General features: G+C 45.7%; 1 protein-coding gene and 1 non-coding gene across 3 annotated transcripts; one reads left to right on the plus strand and one right to left on the minus strand.

Annotated features, from left to right (window-relative positions):
- Nucleotides 1-9954: 9954 nt before the first annotated feature.
- Nucleotides 9955-17575, minus strand: scpp1 (secretory calcium-binding phosphoprotein 1). Of its 2 annotated transcripts, none has more exons than XM_046326867.1 (10): nucleotides 17487-17575; nucleotides 17202-17306; nucleotides 16795-16849; nucleotides 16607-16657; nucleotides 16174-16242; nucleotides 15932-15961; nucleotides 15633-15674; nucleotides 14364-14414; nucleotides 14158-14223; nucleotides 9955-11050 (listed from the first exon to the last, which is right to left on the minus strand). In XM_046326867.1, the coding sequence occupies exons 1-10, from the start codon at nucleotides 17558-17560 to the stop codon at nucleotides 10430-10432; spliced, it is 1164 nt and encodes a 387-aa protein (XP_046182823.1). In that variant the 5' UTR covers nucleotides 17561-17575; the 3' UTR covers nucleotides 9955-10429. The 2 variants fall into 2 exon arrangements, with proteins under 2 accessions (XP_046182823.1, XP_046182822.1); XM_046326866.1 differs by having other exon boundaries at nucleotides 14158-14226.
- On the plus strand, nucleotides 14977-15029 carry LOC124013459. The gene has a single exon (XR_006834884.1). It is a non-coding gene; the product is annotated as a U7 small nuclear RNA (small nuclear RNA).
- Nucleotides 17576-17580: the final 5 nt, after the last annotated feature.

Here is a 17580-nt window from a genome sequence, read left to right on the forward strand (position 1 = left end):
GGCGGACAAAGACTATGGTGGAGTGGGGTCCACGTCCCGCGCCAGAACCGCCACCGAGGTGTCATTAGTTGTCTCGGTAGCCTTTTCCCACTTGTGTTTCGTGGGTGTTTATTTTCTGTTCTGTGTTTGTAATTCACCGTTTAGGACTGTTTTCGTTTCGTTCTCGTGTTTTGTTGTTTTTGTTCGAATATTTGTTTTCATTAAAAGAGAATATGAATACTTACCACACTGCACCTTGGTCCTCCTCTCTCTCTCCCAACTACGAACGTTACACCACTCTTTGCCTTGATGACAACTTTGCACACTCTTGGTATTCTCTCAACCAGCTTCATGAGTTAGTCACCTGGAATGCATTTAAATTAACAGGTGTGCCTAGGTAAAAGTTCATTTGTGGAATTGTTTTTCTTCTTGTTGTGACAAGGTAAGGGTGGTATACAGAAGATAGCCCTAATTGGTAAAAGACCAAGTCCATATTATGGCAAAAACAACTCAAATAAGAAAAGAGAAACAACAGTCCGTCATTACTTTAAGACTTGAATGTCAGTCAATACGGAACATTTCAAGAACTTCGAAAGTTTTTTCAAGTGCAGTTGCAAAAACCATCAAGCACTATGATGAAACTGGCTCTCATTAGGATCGCCACAGGAAAGGAAGACCCAGAGTTACCTCTGCTGCAGAGGATAAATTCATAAGAGTTACCAGCCTCAGAAGTTGTAGACGAAATAAATGCTTCACAGAGTTCAAGTAACAGACACATCTCAACATCAACTGTTCGGAGGAGACTGCGTGAATCTGGCCTTCATGGTCAAATTGCTGCAAAGAAACCACTACCAAAGGACACCAATAATAAGAAGAGACTTGCTTGGGCCAAGAAACACGAACAATGGACATTAGATCTGTCAAAATCTGTCCTTTGGTCCGATGAGTCCAAATTTGTGATATTTGGTTCCAACCGCTGTGTCTTTGTGAGATGCAGAGTAGGTGAATGGATGGTCTCTGCATGTGTGGTTCCCACCGTGAAAGATGGAGGAGGAGGTGTGATGGTGTGGGGGTGCTTTGCTGGTGACACTGTCTGTGATTTATTTAGAATTCAAGGCACACTTAACCAGCATGGCTACCACAGCATTCTGCCGCAATACACCATCCAATCTAGTTTTCACTTAGTGGGTCTATCATTTGTTTTTCAACAGGGCAATGACCCAACACACCTCCAGGCTGTGTAAGGTCTATTTCACCAAGAAGGAGAGTGAGTGCTGCATCAGATGACCTGGCCTCCACAATCACCCGACCTCAACCCAGTTGATATGGTTTGGGAAGAGTTTGACAGTGGTGAAGGAAAAGCAACAAGTGCTCAGCATATGTGGGAACTCCTTCAAGACTGCTGGAAAAGCAACAGTCTTGAAGGAGTTCTCACAGCTGGTTGTGCAAATGCCAAGAGTGTGCAAAGTTGTCATCAAGGCAATGTAGGGTACTTTGAAGAATCTAAAGTATAATTTAATTTGTTAAACACTTTTTTGGTTACTACATGATTTTATGTGTTATTTCATAGTTTTGATCTCTTCACTATTATTCTACAATGTAGAAAATAGTACAAATAAAGAAAAACCCTTGAATAAGTAGGTGTACATTTTTTTGACTGGTACTGTATATATATATTTGGGACCCATATGTATAATTTGTACTGTTCTTTATAAAAAAATTGATATTTGTTATATTTGACTGTGTAAAACCTAGCACTACTACCTATTTATCTGAGATTGAGGCAAATATATAGCATTTATCACACCAAACTGGAAGTCTTCCGACGAGCTTGGAAAGACAGTACCGTGCAGTACCGAAGAGCCCTTACTGCTGCTCGATCATCCTATTTTTCTAACTTAATTGAGGAAAATAAGAACAATCCAAAATTCCTTTTTGATACTGTCGCAAAGCTAACTAAAAAGCAGCATTCCCCAAGAGAGGATGACTTTCACTTTAGCAGTGATAAATTCATGAACTTCTTTGAGGAAAAGATTATGATTATTAGAAAGCAAATTACGGACTCCTCTTTAAATCTGCGTATTCCTTCAAAGCTCAGTTGTCCTGAGTCTGCACAACTCTCCCAGGACCTAGGATCAAGAGAGACGCTCAAGTGTTTTAGTACTATATCTCTTGACACAATGATGAAAATAATCATGGCCTCTAAACCTTCAAGCTGCATACTGGACCCTATTCCAACTAAACTACTGAAAGAGCTGCTTCCTGTGCTTGGCCCTTCTATGTTGAACATACTAAACGGCTCTCTATCCACCGGATGTGTACCTGTCACTCCGACCGAAGGACACTCCCCTTCCCATTCGGGTGGCTGTTCGGAGGTCGGTCGTAGTCGCCAGGCTACTAGCTGCTACTGATTATTTCCTCCCCCTCCTTATGTGTTGATTGAGTGCACCTGTTTTGAATTAGGTAGTAGGCTTTATTAGTCAGCCGGCCCGCAAAGTTCCTTGTGCGGGATTAATTATTGTGACCATCTGTTTTAGTGTACTTGTGTGCACGTGTATGGGTTTGTGTTTTTCCCATTTTGTGGGTTTTCCCTGGACCGTTTAAGTCCCCCTGTTTGGGGGCATTTGTTCGTTCATTACGCCCTGTGTGTTCGTGAGGGTTGGCTTATGTTCGCCGTTTGTCGGTGCATTAAAATAGCACTCACCTGAACTCTGCTTCCTGCGCTTGACTCCTCACCCACTACACTCAGATCGTTACAGAATCCCGCACCACTGAGGAATGGAGTCAGCAGGAGCAACAGCCACTCCCCTCCCATCGATGGAAGAGAGGGTTCTACATCACACCACCGTTCTCCATTGGATCGGAACGGCGATGGATCTGGTGATGGAGAGAATGGACCGATGGAAGAGAAGCGGTCTCCTCTCTCCACCTTCGCCCCCCTCTCCTCAGGACTCCCCAACTCCAGCACCCTCTGTCTTACGCTCCCGAGGGTCTATGAAGGAGCGGCAGCAGGATGCCAGGGGTTCTTACTCCAGCTAGAACTGTACCTGGCCACCGTCAGACCTACTCCCTCGGGAGCGGAGAGGGTGAATGTCCTCATCTCCTGCCTCACGGGTCGTGCTCTGGAGTGGGCAAATGCAGTTTGGAATGGCCCAGACTCAGCTAAGGAGCACTACCCCGCTTCCGCGCCGTGTTTGACCATCCTCCAGATGGCCGAGCGGCGGGAGAACGACTATTCCATCTTCGGCAGGAGAAAAGGAGCGCCCAGGATTACGCGTTGGAGTTCCGTACCTTGGCAGCAGGATCTGGGTGGAACGACAGGGCCCTTATCAACCACTACAGGTGTAGTCTCCGGGAGGACGTCCGCAGGGAGCTAGCGTGTCGGGACACCGCTCTTTCATTGGATGAGCTAATTGACATGTCCATCCGACTGGACAATCTGCTGGCTGCCTGCGGGCGTTCGGAGAGGGTCCTGTGTGTTCCACCACCCAGCACCTCCACTCCTGTTTCGATGGAGTTGGGAGGGGCTTTGCCGAGGGGTACCAGAGGAGGAGGCTTCCTCTGCACCAACTGTTGTCGGAGAGGACACACGGCCGATCGGTGCTGGGGGGGTCCGTCTGGGAGTCGAGATGGCAGGCGGAACATTTCTCGATCACCCCAGGTGAGTCAGCACCAAACTCACCCAGAACCCCCTGTTGGTCACATGTTTGTCTTGATTTTTTTTCTTAAATTTTTTCCCTCTTCCCAGCATAGGCCGCTAGTCGATTCAGGCGCAGCTGGGAACTTTATGGATCGCGGACTTGCTATTAAATTAGGTGTTCCGCTTGTGCCGATAGATTCTCCCTTTCCCGTGCACTCCCTAGATAGCCGGCCATTAGGGTCCGGGGTGGTCAGGGAGACCACGATCCCACTGGACATGGTAACGCAGGGGAATCATAGGGAGCGTATCAGTCTCTATATTATTGATTCGCCTGTGTTTCCAGTGGTATTAGGGATTCCCTGGCTGGCCCGGCACAATCCTAAAATTTTGTGGAAACAGAGGGTTCTCCAGGGGTGGTCAGAGGAGTGTTCTGGAAGGTGTCTGGGAGTTTCCGTCGGTGCCACCTCGGTGGAAAGTCCAGACCAGGGTCCCACAGTGTGCATTCCCCCCGAGTATGCCAATTTGGCAATCGCTTTTAGTAAAAAGAAGGCGACTAAATTACCACCACATCGACCGGGAAGGGATTGTGCGATAGATCTCCAGGGTAACGCTGCGCTTCCCAAGAGTCACGTGTACCCATTGCCCCAAGAGGAGACGTTGGCTATGGAGACATATATCACGGAGTCTCTGGGACAGGGGTACATTCGGTCCTCCATTTCACCCGTCTCCTCGAGTTTCTTTTTTGTGAAGAAGAAGGAGGGAGGATTGCGTCCATGTATTGATTATAGAGGTCTAAATGCCATCACAGTGGGGTTCAGCTACCCACTACCTCTCATTGCTACGGCAGTGGAATCCTTTCAGGGAGCGCAGTTCTTCACAAAATTGGATCTCAGGAGCACGTATAGCCTGGTGCGTATTCGGAAGGGAGACGAGTGGAAAACCGCATTTAGTACCACATCGGGCCACTATGAGTACTGCGTCATGCCGTATGGGTTAAAAAATGCTCCAGCCATTTTTCAATCCTTTGTAGACGATATTCTCAGGGACCTGCACGGGCAGGGAGTGGTTGTTTATATCGATGACATTCTGATCTACTCAGCCACTCACGCCGCGCATGTGTCTCTGGTACGCAAGGTGCTTGGTAGACTGCTGGAGAATGACCTATACGTCAAGGCTGAGAAGTGTGTGTTCTCCAAACGAGCCGTCTCCTTTCTGGGTTATCGCATTTCCACCTCGGGGGTGGAGATGGAGGGTGACCGCAGTAAGGCCGTGCGTAATTGGCCGACTCCAACCACGGTAAAAGAGGTGCAGCAGTTTTTTGGGTTTTGCCAACTACTACCGGAGGTTTATCCGGGGTTTTGGCCAGGTAGCGGCTCCAATTACCTCACTGCTAAACGGGGGCCCGGTGCGGTTGCGATGGTCAGCAGAGGCGGACAGAGCTTTCAATAGGTTGAGGGCGCTGTTCACGGATGCACCCGTGTTGGCGCATCCGGACCCCTCTCTAGCATTCATAGTGGAGGTGGACGCGTCCGAGGCTGGGGGGTGCCGTGCTATCACAGCGCTCGGGTACGCCACCAAAACTCCGCCCCTGCTCTTTCTTCTTGAGTAAGCTCAGCCCAGCGGAGCGTAACTATGATGTGGGGGACCGGGAGTTGTTAGCGGTGGTCAGGGCTCTGAAGGTGTGGAGACACTGGCTTGAGGGGGCTAAGCACCCCTTTCTCATCTGGACCGACCACCAAAATCTGGAGTATATTCGGGCAGCTAGGAGACTGAACCCGCGGCAGGCAAGGTGGGCCATGTTTTTCACTCGATTCCGGTTCACTTTATCATATAGACCGGGCTCCCAGAACGTGAAGGCGGACGCACTGTCCCGCCTTTACGACACGGAGGATAGGTCCACCGAACCTACTCCCATCCTTCCGGCCTCAAAGCTGATGGCACCGGTGATATGGGAGGTGGACTCGGACATCGAGCGGGCGTTACGGGCTGAACCCACGCCTCCTCAGTGTCCGGCGGGGCGGAGGTACGTGCTGCTTGGTGTTCGAGACCAACTGATTCGGTCCTACCCTCCTCGGGTCACCCTGGGGTGAGGAGGACAGTGGGGAGCCTTCGGGGAAGGTATTGGTGGCCTACCTTGGCTAGGGACGTTAAGGTTTATGTCTCCTCCTGTTCGGTATGCGCCCAGAGTAAGGCTCCTAGGCACCTTCCTAGAGGGAAGTTACAACCCCTCCCCGTTCCACAACGGCCATGGTCACATCTATCCGTAGATTTCCTGACCGAACTTCCCCCGTCTCAGGGCAACACCACGGTTCTGGTGATTGTGGATTGGTTCTCTAAGTCCTGCCGTCTCCTCCCGTTGCCCGGTATCCCAACAGCCCTACAGACTGCGGAGGCATTATTCACCCACGTCTTCCGGCACTACGGGGTGCCGGAGGACATCGTTTCTGATCGGGGCCCCCAGTTCACGTCCCGAGTATGGAGGGCGTTCATGGAGCGTCTGGGGGTCTCGGTCAGCCTGACCTCCGGTTATCACCCCGAAAGTAATGGGCAGGTGGAGAGAGTAAACCAGGAGGTGGGTAGGTTTCTGCGGTCGTACTGCCAGGTCCGGCCAGGGGAGTGGGCGAGATACATCCCCTGGGCTGAAATGGCCCAGAACTCACTACGCTCTCCTCTAGTAATGTGTCCCCCTTTCAGTGTGTGTTGGGGTACCAGCCGGTCCTGGCACCGTGGCATCCGAGCCAGACCGAGGCTCCTGCGGTGGAGGAATGGGTGCAGCGCTCCAAAGAGACCTGGAGGGCCGTCCAGGGATCCCTTCAACAGGCTAGTGGATGGCAGAAAAGGAGTGCTGACCGCCACCGCAGTGAGGCCCCCGTGTTTGTACCAGGGGACAGGGTCTGGCTCTCGACCCGAAACCTACCCCTCCGCGTGCCCTGCCGGAAGCTTGGGCCGCAGTGTGTAGGGCCGTTCAAAGTCCTGAGGAGAATAAACGAGGTGTGTTATCGATTACAACTCCCTTCCTATTATTGTATTAACCCCTCGTTTCATGTGTCTCTCCTCAGGCCGGTGGTAGCTGGTCCCCTACAGGACGGTGAGGTACTGGAGGTCCCTCCTCCCCCTCTGGACATCGAGGGGTCCCCGGCATATACGATACGGGCCATTCTGGACTCGAGACGCCGGGTGAGGGGCCTGCAGTACCTCGTGGACTGGGAGGGGTACGGTCCGGAGTAGAGGTGCTGGGTACCCACCAGGGACATTTTGGATCCGTCAATGTTGAGGGATTTTCATCGCCTCCATCCGGATCGCCCTGCGCCTCGTCCTCCGGGTCGACCTCGAGGCCGGTGTCGGCGCGCTGCGGGAGCCACGCGTCAAGGGGGGGGTACTGTCACGACTCCGACCGAAGGACACTCCCCTTCCCTTTCGGTTGGCGCTCGGCGGTCGCCGTCGCCGGCCTACTAGCTGCTACTGATTATTTCCTCCCCCTCCTTATGTGTTGATTGAGTGCACCTGTTTTGAATTAGGTAGTAGGCTTTATTAGTCAGCCGGCCCGCAGAGTTCCTTGTGCGGGATTAATTATTGTGACCATCTGTTTTAGTGTACTTGTGTGCACACCTCTTTGGATGTGTTTTTTTCCCATTTTGTGGTTTTTCCTGGACAGTTTAAGTTCCCCTGTTTGGGGGCATTTGTTCGTTCATTACGCCCTGTGTGTTCGTGAGGGTTGGCTTATGTTCGCCGTTTGTCGGTGCATTAAAATAGCACTCACCTGAACTCTCTGCTTCCTGTGCTTGACTCCTCACCCACTACACTCAGATCGTTACAGTACTAAACTCACTAAAAGTGGCAGTAATAAAGCCTCTCTTGAAAAAGCCAAACCTTGACCCAGAAAATATAAAAAACTATCGGCCTATATCGAATCTTCCATTCCTCTCAAAATTTTTAGAAAAGGCTGTTGCACAGCAACTTACTGCCTTCCTAAAGACAAACAATGTATACGAAATGCTTCAGTCTGGTTTTAGACCCCATCATAGCACTGAGACGGCACTTGTGAAGGTGGTAAATTACATTTTAATGGCATCGGACCGAGGCTCTGCATCTGTCCTCGTGCTCCTAGACCTTAGTGCTGCTTTTGATACCATCGATCACCACATTCTTTTGGAGAGATTGGAAACCCAGATTGGTCTACACGGACAAGTTCTGGCCTGGTTTAGATCGTATCTGTCGGAAGGATATCAGTTTGTCTCTGTGAATGGTTTGTCCTCTGACAAATCAACTGTAAATTTTGGTGTTCCTCAAGGTTCCGTTTTAGGACCACTATTGTTTTCACTATATAATTTACCTCTTGGGGATGTTATTCGAAAACATAATGTTAACTTTCACTGCTATGCGGATGACACACAGCAGTACATTTCAATGAAACATGGTGAAGCTCCAAAATTGCCATTGCTAGAAGCATGTGTTTCAGACATAAGGAAGTGGATGGCTGCAAACTTTCTACTTTTAAACTCGGACAAAACAGAGATGCTTGTTCTAGGTCCCAAGAAACAAAAAATCTTCTGTTGAATCTGACAATTAATCTTAATGGTTGTACAGTCGTCTCAAATAAAACTGTGGCGTTACTCTGGACCCTGATCTCTCTTTTGAAGAACATATCAAGACCATTTCAAGGACAGCTTTTTTCCATCTACGTAACATTGCAAAAATCAGAAACTTTCTGGCCAAAAATGATGCAGAAAAATTTATCCATGCTTTTGTCACTTCTAGGTTAGACTGCTGCAATACTCTACTTTCCGACTACCCGGATAACGCACTAAATAAACTTCAGTTGGTGCTAAATACGGCTGCTAGAATCCTGACTATAACCAAAAAAAATTATCATATTACTCCAGTGCTAGCCTCTCTACACTGGCTTCCTGTCAAAGCAAGGGCTGATTTCAAGGTTTTACTGCTAACCTACAAAGCATTACATGGGCTTGCTCCTACCTATCTCTCTGATTTGGTCCTGCCGTACATACCTACACGTACGCTACGGTCACAAGACGCAGGCCTCCTAATTGTCCCTAGAATTTCTAAGCAAACAGCTGGAGGCAGGGCTTTCTCCTATAGAGCTCCATTTTCTATGGAACGGTCTGCCTACTTATGTCAGAGACGCAAACTCGGTCTCAACCTTTAAGTCTTTACTGAAGACTCATCTCTTCAGTGGGTCATATGATTGAGTGTAGTCTGGCCCAGGAGTGGGAAGGTGAACGGAAAGGCTCTGGAGCAACGAACCGCCCTTGCTGTCTCTGCCTGGCTGGTTCCCCTCTTTCCACTGGGATTATCTGCCTCTAACCCTATTACAGGGGCTGAGTCACTGGCTTACTGGGGCTCTCTCATGCCGTCCCTGGAAGGGGTGCGTCACCTGAATGGGTTGATTCACTGATTTGGTCATCCTGTCTGGGTTGGCGCCCCCCCTTGGGTTGTGCCATGGCGGAGATCTTTGTGGGCTATACTCAGCCTTGTCTCAGGATGGTAAATTGGTGGTTGAAGATATCCCTCTAGTGGTGTGGGGGCTGTGCTTTGGCAAAGTGGGTGGGGTTATATCCTTCCTCTTTGGCCCTGTCCGGGGGTGTCCTCGAATGGGGCCACAGTGTCTCCTGACCCCTCCTGTCTCAGCCTCCAGTATTTATGCTGCAGTAGTTTATGTGTCGGGGCTAGGGTCAGTTTGTTATATCTGGAGTACTTCTACTGTCCTATTCAGTGTCCTGTGTGAATCTAAGTGTGCGTTCTCTAATTCTCTCCTTCTCTCTTTCTTTCTACCTCTCGGAGGACCTGAGCCCTAGGACCATGCCCCAGGACGACCTGACATGATGACTCCTTGCTGTCCCCAGTCCACCTGGCCGTGCTGCTGCTCCAGTTTCAACTGACCTGAGCCCTAGGACCATGCCCCAGGACTACCTGACATGATGACTCCTTGCTGTCCCCAGTCCACCTGGCCGTGCTGCTGCTCCAGTTTCAACTGTTTTGCCTTATTATTATTCGACCATGCGGGTCATTTATGAACATTTTAACATCTTGGCCATGTTCTGTTATAATCTCCACCCGGCACAGCCAGAAGAGGACTGGCCACCCCACATAGTCTGGTTCCTCTCTAGGTTTCTTCCTAGGTTTTGGCCTTTCTAGGGAGTTTTTCCTAGCCACCGTGCTTCTACACCTGCATTGCTTGCTGTTTGGGGTTTTAGGCTGGGTTTCTGTACAGCACTTTGAGATATCAGCTGATGTACGAAGGGCTATATAAATAAATTTGATTTGATTTAAATTTGATTTATCATGTTTTAGGGAAGACCCAGATGCAGACAGTGTCGAAGTAACAAAAGTTTATTACTAGAACAGGGGGCAGGCAAAACAACAGGTCAAGGGCAGGCAGAGGTCAGTAATCCAGATCAGAGTCAAACAACCCCATGCCATAATTAGATAGTGAAAAAACACATCCATCTCTATCATAATTTCTATAAACAATAAAATATAATTTACCAACATTTCTGAAAATGGATATATAGCATTTTGGAATTAAACTCTTTGTGAAAATGAGTGAAAAAAGCAAATGAATAGGAAGAATATTTGCAACCATGATTTCAAACCATCTACTACAACACTTAAACCTATATTTCTAAGCAGTAGGCTGATCAGTTTATTTTCATTTTTATTTCATGCCAACATCAAAACAAATCATAGAAGTCAATGTCATACTATATTACTTGATCTACACTGTACTCCCTCCCCTTGCTTAATTTGAAATGCATCCAACCTGATACAGTCAAATGGGGGATGTTAGCATTATCTCCGTAAACTCAACTCTCTATGCTCCTCTTCAGGCATGAGCAAATCATCCATTGGATAATGACCATCGTCACCTATATCTTGGATGAAATACTCCTCACTGTCACAGGCAGTGCTGTGGACACCCTGCTGGCAGTCTGTAGCTTGGCTCTGGTGTCTCTCCTCACTCTCACTGGTATCACTCTCTTTACTGTCACTGGTATTGCTGCTATCACTGGTCTCACTAGTGTCACTGCTCTCGCTACTTTCACTGCTTTCGCTACTATCGCTGGTATCCTTGATGTTACTTGTGTCTCTTATGTCAAAGTTAACAGTACTGACGTCACTGGTAACAGTACTGACATTACCAGTAACAGCACTGACGTCACTGGTATCAATGCTGACACTGGTCTCACTGAGAGAATCAGAGGCTTTGAGGAAGCTCTCTACCAATGCCAAGGCTGCATTGCTCTGAACTGTATCGCCAGGCTGGCTGTGGTTGGTTGTCAAAGTGGTGGAAGAGAGTCTGCTCTGTTTCACTGCTCCTTGATTAGTGGGTAGGTCCAGCTGCCCTTTGACCTCAGAGCTGCTGTTGTCCTCTGCACTCAAGACTCGGACGGCAAACACTCGGATCCAATTCTAGAGAAGTGGACAAGACACAGATGGGTGAAATAAAGGTTGGTTGTCATCAGTTCATACAGAATGGTAATCCTTAATTTGAAATCAAATCAAACATGCGCCGAATATGACTGTACAGTGAACCTTTCCCAACGATGCAGAGTTTCAAAAATAGCAAATAACACAAGCGGAATAAAATAAAATACACAAGAATGGAGCTACAGTGCATTCGGAAAGTATTCAGACCCATTGACTTTTTCCACATTTTGTTACATTACAGTGTTATTATAACATGTATTAAGTCCATTTTTTTCTCATCAATCTACACACAATACCCCATAATGACAAAGCAAAGATTTTTTTGTGCAAATGTATAAAAAAACAACAACAGAAATATCACATTTACATAAGTCTTCAGACCCTTTACTCAGTACTTTGTTGAAGCATCTTTGGCAGCTATTACAGCCTCGAGTCTTTTTGAGTATGACGCTACAAGCTTGGCACACCTGTATTTGGGGAGTTTCTCACATTCTTCTCTGCAGATCCTCTCAAGCTCTGTCAGGTTGGATGGGAGCGTTGCTGCACAGCTATTTTCAGGTCTCTCCAGAGATGCTAGATCTGATTAAAGTCAGGGCTCTGGATGGGTCACTCAAGGACATTCAGAGACTTGTCCCAAAGCCACTCCTGTGTTGTCTTGGCTGTGTGCTTAGGGTTGTTGTCCTATTGGAAGGTGAACCTTCGCCCCAGTCTGAGGTCCTGAGTGCTCTGAAGCAGGTTTTCATCAAGGATTTCTCTGAACTGTGCTTCGTTCATGTTTCCTTCGATACTGACAAGTCTCCCAGTCCTTGCCGCTGAATAACATCCCCACAGCATGATGCTGCCACCACCATGCTTCACTGTAGGGATGGTGCCAGGTTTCCTCCAGATGTAACTGTCACGCCTGCTCCCGCCTTTCATTACGCACACCTGTCACCATCATTACGCGCATCAGCGCTCATTGGACTCACCTGAACTCCTTCACGTTTTGATTGCATTCCCTATATCTGTCTGTTTTCTCTGTTTCATCTCCATGTCAGCATTATTGTTGTTTCCGTTTCCACTGTCCAGACGTTGTCCGTATTCTGTTCCTGTCTGTGGTTTTTAAATGTTCACTCCCCGTGCCTGCATCTCATCTCCAGCGGTAATCCTTAGTGTGACGCTTGGCATTCAGGCCAAATAATTCAATCTTGGTTTAATCAGACCAGAGAATATTATTTCTCATGGTCTGAGAGTCCTTCAGGTGCCTTTTGGCAAACTCCAAGTGGGCTTTCATGTGCCTTTTACTGTGGAGTGGCACAGCTGTCTAAGGTGCAGCAGTTTAAGGCACTACCTCTCAGTGCTAGAGGTGTCACTTCAGACCCTGATTCGATCCTGGGCTGTATCACGTCTGGCTGTGATTGGGAGTCCCGTAGGGCAGCACACAATTGGCCCAGCGACGCCCGTGTTAGGGTTTGGCCATCGTTGTAAATAAGAATTTGTTCTTAACTGACTTGCCAAGTTAAATAAAGGTTCAACTAAAAAAATGAAAATAAAAAGTGTGACTTCCGTCTGCCCAGTCTACCATAATGGCTGATTGGCGGAGTGCTGCAGTGATGGTTGTCCTCCTGGAAGGTTCTCCCATCTCCATAGAGGAACTCTGGAGCTCTGTCAGAGTGACCATCAGGTTATTTTACACCTCCCTGACCAAGGCCCTTCTCCCCTGATTGCTCAGTTTGGCCGGGCGGCCAGCTCTAGGAAGAATCTTGGTGATTCCAAACATCTTTCATTTAAGAATGATGGAGGCCATTGTGTTCTTGGGAACCTTCATTGTTGCTGAAATGGTACCTTTATGGTGCCCTTCCCGAGATCTGTGCCTCGACACAATCATGTCTCGGAGCTCTACGGACAATTCCTTCAACCTCATGGCTTGGTTTTTGCTCTGAGATGCACTGTCAACTGTGGGACCTTACATAGACAGGTGTGTGACTTTACATTTACATTTACATTTAAGTCATTTAGCAGAATAATGTCCAGTTAATTGAATTTACCACAGGTGGAAACATCTCAAGGATGATCCAATGGAAACAGGATGCACCTGAGCTCAATTTCGAGTCTCATAGCAAAGGGTCTGAATACTTATAAGGTATTTCTGTCATCTTGTGTTATTTTGTATAGATTGATGAGGAAAATGTTTTATTTAATCAATTTTAGAATAAGGCTGTAACGTAACAAAATGTGGAAAAAGTCAAGGGTTCTGAATACTTTCAGAATGCACGGTATATACTGGGATTACTAGTACCAGATCAATGTGCACAGCTACGAGGTACTTGAGGTAGATACTGTACGTACATGAAGGCAGGGTAAAGTGACTAGGCATCCAGATAGATAATAATAAGAGTAAAATAAAGAAAAGAGTAGCAGCAGCAAATTATGAGTGTAAAAGTGTGTGTGTGAATGTGCGTGCGTGTATGTATGTGTGTGTTGTGTCGGTATGCGTGTGTATGTTATGTGTGTGTGTGTGTGTGTGTATGTGTGCGTGCGTGTGTGTGTGTGTGTGCATGCGTATGCATTTTAATAATATAATAATAATAATATATGCCATTTAGCAGACGCTTTTATCCAAAGCGACTTACAGTCATGTGTGCATACATTCTACGTATGGGTGGTCCCAGGGAATGAACCCACTACCCTGGCGTTACAAGTGCCATGCTCTACCAACTGAGCTACAGAAGGACCACAATGTTTGAAGGTGTGAGAGATTTGTATAGGAGTGACAGTGAAGTGCGTGTGATCAAATGTGTGAAGGTGTATAGGTGTAGTGAGTGTGCGTAGGGTCAGTGCAGATTGTTTGGGTACCATTCATTGGTTATTTTAGCAGTCTGGCTGGAGTCTGGCTGGAGTCTTTGGCAATTTTTTGAGCCTTCCTCTGATGAGCTAGTAGATTGTGAATGACTCGTAAGCACATACTGTATGTAGTAAGTGCTCTGTGCAGACTAAATATAAATGTCAAACTAAGATTTTGACAGGCTTAGCATTGTGTAAAAATGCGTTCTTATTATAAGTACATGACATAACAGGACACAGGATACTATGACAAGTGCAAGACGAACCTTTCGAATGTTTTCTTCACTGCCTTGGCTGTTGTCTCTTGTATCCCCAATAGCATTGGAGTCAGTCTGCTGAAACAAACCAACAGAAGATACAGTAAATGCAACCATCGTCATTTTCCTGACATGTTGTAAAATTGATTGCATCTTTCTCATTTTATTGTCTTGATATGCACTCTGTGAAATGGTGTAAATCTGAGGATCTTTACCCTGTCCTCCAGTGATTGGCTCGCACTCTCCAAAGAATGGCTCTCGGAAGACTGTGTGAAGGGGAACAGATTGCAACAAAATGGACCAAGGAGGTATTTTTCAATGTATTTATTTTTTGTATCGACTAACAGCCCTAGTATTTGCACAACCAGAACAACTCACATTAAATACAACACTACAGTTTACTGTAGAATACTACAATACTTACTATAGAATTCTACAGTAAACTGTAGGATACTGTAGAATACTATACTACACACTATAGTGTCCCTCAATCATTTCTAGTACTTACTATACAACATTGTAGTCTACTGTAGAATACTATAGTAAATACTACAGTATTATCTGCAAAAAAATCTCCGTAGTAAATACTACAGTAATGTCTACAAAAACACCACAGTGTGCGAAATACTGCACTTTTTATATTACAGTATTTCATTTGCATTTACTCTGCCCATTCCCCTCCCGATATAGCAATTTATGCCACGCACAAGTGAGAAACCTACATGCCAAGTATAGAACATATATTGCGTTCTCTACAGGGTATAGAAAAGAGCAGAAGCTCTGAACTATCCTTTCAGACCCCAGTCCTACCTACGTACAGGTTATGGAAAATGTGCTCTTTTAGTATTTCTCCAGTAGGTTTCCTGAAGGAGAAAGCCTCCACTTCTATGTCAAAGATAATAAAACTAAAACACTATAGTAAATACTATATTACTTTCCGCAAAAACACAACAGTAAATACTACAGTATACTACAGTCTGCAAAAACACTATAGTAAATACTACAGTACTGTATACTACAATCTGCAAAAACACTACAGTAATTACTATAGTATATACTACAGTTTTCTTTTACTACAGTGTTTGTACTATATTTTACTGTGAATACTACAGTATACTACAGTAAAAACTACAGTGAATAATATAGTATTTATACCATAGTATACTTAAGCAATAAGGCCCGGGGGTGTGTGGTATATAACATGGCTAAGGGGTGTTCTTATGCAGGATGCGACTCGGAGTGGCTAGATACAGCCCTTAGCCGTGGTATAATGGCCATGTACTATAAACCCTGAGGTGTCTTATTCCTATTATAAACTTGTTACCAATGTATTTAAAGCAGTAAAAATATAAGTTTTGTCATACCCTGCTGTACCACGGCTGTCAGCCAATCAGCATTCAGGGCTCGAACCACCCAGTTAATAATATAGTATTTTCAAGTGGGAAGGATAATACTGGAGTAGGAATACTGTTGTTGTCACTCACCTCTGAATTGGATTCCAATGATTCGGACTCAGACTCTGAACTCTGAAACGCAATTTAACACAGATTGAACATTAAAGATTAGAGCCACTTGATAAAGGAGAACAGCGTATGTATCAAGCGTCTCAGAGTATGCTGATCTATGATCAGTTTTGTCTTGTAGATCATAATGAATAAGGTTACATGGACAATGGGGACTACTGCTCTGAAACGCTGTGTAAATACGCCCCCCAGATATATTTAGGCATTGCTTGTAATGTCAATACATTTGAGCAGCCTTTAAAAAAAAAAGATGAACTTACTTGGTCCTCTGAGGTACTTTCTTCTGAGCTCTATAAGAAAAGAGATGTGGGTTATTATAAACATTTGTATGTATTACAAATAATAAGCATAGTACATTTATGTCTTGTTCATGCAAGTGATTATAAAGTGTAACGGATATGTGTTAGATAAAGACCTATTCTGATTTTCGCCACTGCACTTACAACTGTACGTTTTACATTCTACACCTTTTGACATTTTAATATTATTCCATTCAACCCACCTTGAGCTCTGAAGTGTCACTTTGATTCGGAGATTGTGAGGCGGATGAACTTAACCTTTGCGTTTGAGTCTGAAACACAATGCCAGCAGAAAACCGCAATGCATTTAATGACAACCTGTGTGCCAGCATCAACAATCATCATGCTTATTTCAAATCTTAACAAGTCCACCATTGCCCCAAAAAACTCATTGTAGGGTTAAATATGGGTGTATACAGTGCAATGACCTCTACCTTGACTACAATCTAAACTTGAAGTTTGGCACAGGAGTGAGGAACTACCGTAACTGTCAGCTTTTCTGACTTGGACTGTGGTGGAGGTCGACAACGTGATTGCAGTCAACAGGCTTGCATTTGTGTGCATTTTTCAGACCCATACCCCAACACAACAATCAAACTGCAGATACTTTTGATTGCTTCTTTTGATAGCACTTACCATGTTTGATGATTCCAGTTCGCTCTGCTCCAAAATAGCTTTGTACAGAATCTGTCAAAAGAAACAAATACAGTAGGAGAACACAAAATAATACAAAAGTCTGATGTGTTAAATCTATATCAACTCACCATTTACATTTTTTATTGTGAATGAATTAAGATTGTTCAATAAAAAACAAGGGTACTTACTGGGTTGGCATAAACCGCTCCAACCAAGCAAAAAATCACTATTGTAATCTTCATTCTACAATAAACACAGAATATTAACATGGTTGATTTGAGTAACTGTGGATTGATGCATTAGGCCTACTGGAATTATTTTTTGTATTTCTAATAACATGTATCAAGTGTCTGAATAAAACCATCAATAGTTTGTCCTAGGTGTGCTGTTAAAAGAAAAGCATAAAAATGTTGCCACCCCAAACAAGTGAGACAATTGCAGTTCAATTCATTTCCCACATGCAGATTTTTCATTTACATTTGAAATACTATAGCTATATCCACTCTATATACTACAACTATATACACTTTAGTGTATAAATTCTGTGCTAAACCTGTGTATTGTGTATGTGTTGAAATCAACCATGGTCCTTTACCTTTTCCCCAGTTCCACCAGAATCAGATGTTTGTAGCTGTAAACCCAACTCTGCCAATAGTCCGTGTACTGGTAGTAGTTTGGAACGCCAGGCACTACTATCCCACTGGATGTTGAGACAAAAAGAGAGGGATTAAGTGGATGTGGTGAGTTGAGGAGACAGACAGGGCTATATACTAACCAGAACCCTCAATTAACATGATCGCCTCACTTCCTCCCAGCCAACTCAGCTTCACCACACGTTTTGTGAAAGTGTATGGGTGCCGGATACCGAACGCACACACACCACACGTGATTACAAGAGCATGACCACATCGGCCACACCATCTCCTCCACCTTCAGGGCCTTCTTCATCTCCATGGCCTCATCTTCCTTTTCGA

The sequence above is a fragment of the Oncorhynchus gorbuscha genome, linkage group LG24 (genome assembly GCF_021184085.1).
Source record: "Oncorhynchus gorbuscha isolate QuinsamMale2020 ecotype Even-year linkage group LG24, OgorEven_v1.0, whole genome shotgun sequence".
Lineage (NCBI taxonomy): Eukaryota > Metazoa > Chordata > Actinopteri > Salmoniformes > Salmonidae > Oncorhynchus > Oncorhynchus gorbuscha.

Coding starts and splice junctions, on each gene's coding strand:
- scpp1 (XM_046326866.1), bottom strand. CDS start 17,560: ATGGAGATGAAGAAGGCCCTGAAGGTGGAGGAGATGGTGTGGCCGATG. Junction 16,658..16,794: donor GAGCGGTTTATGCCAACCCA/GTAAGTACCCTT, acceptor TTCTTTTGACAG/ATTCTGTACAAAGCTATTTT. Junction 15,675..15,931: donor AAAGTACCTCAGAGGACCAA/GTAAGTTCATCT, acceptor ATTGCGTTTCAG/AGTTCAGAGTCTGAGTCCGA.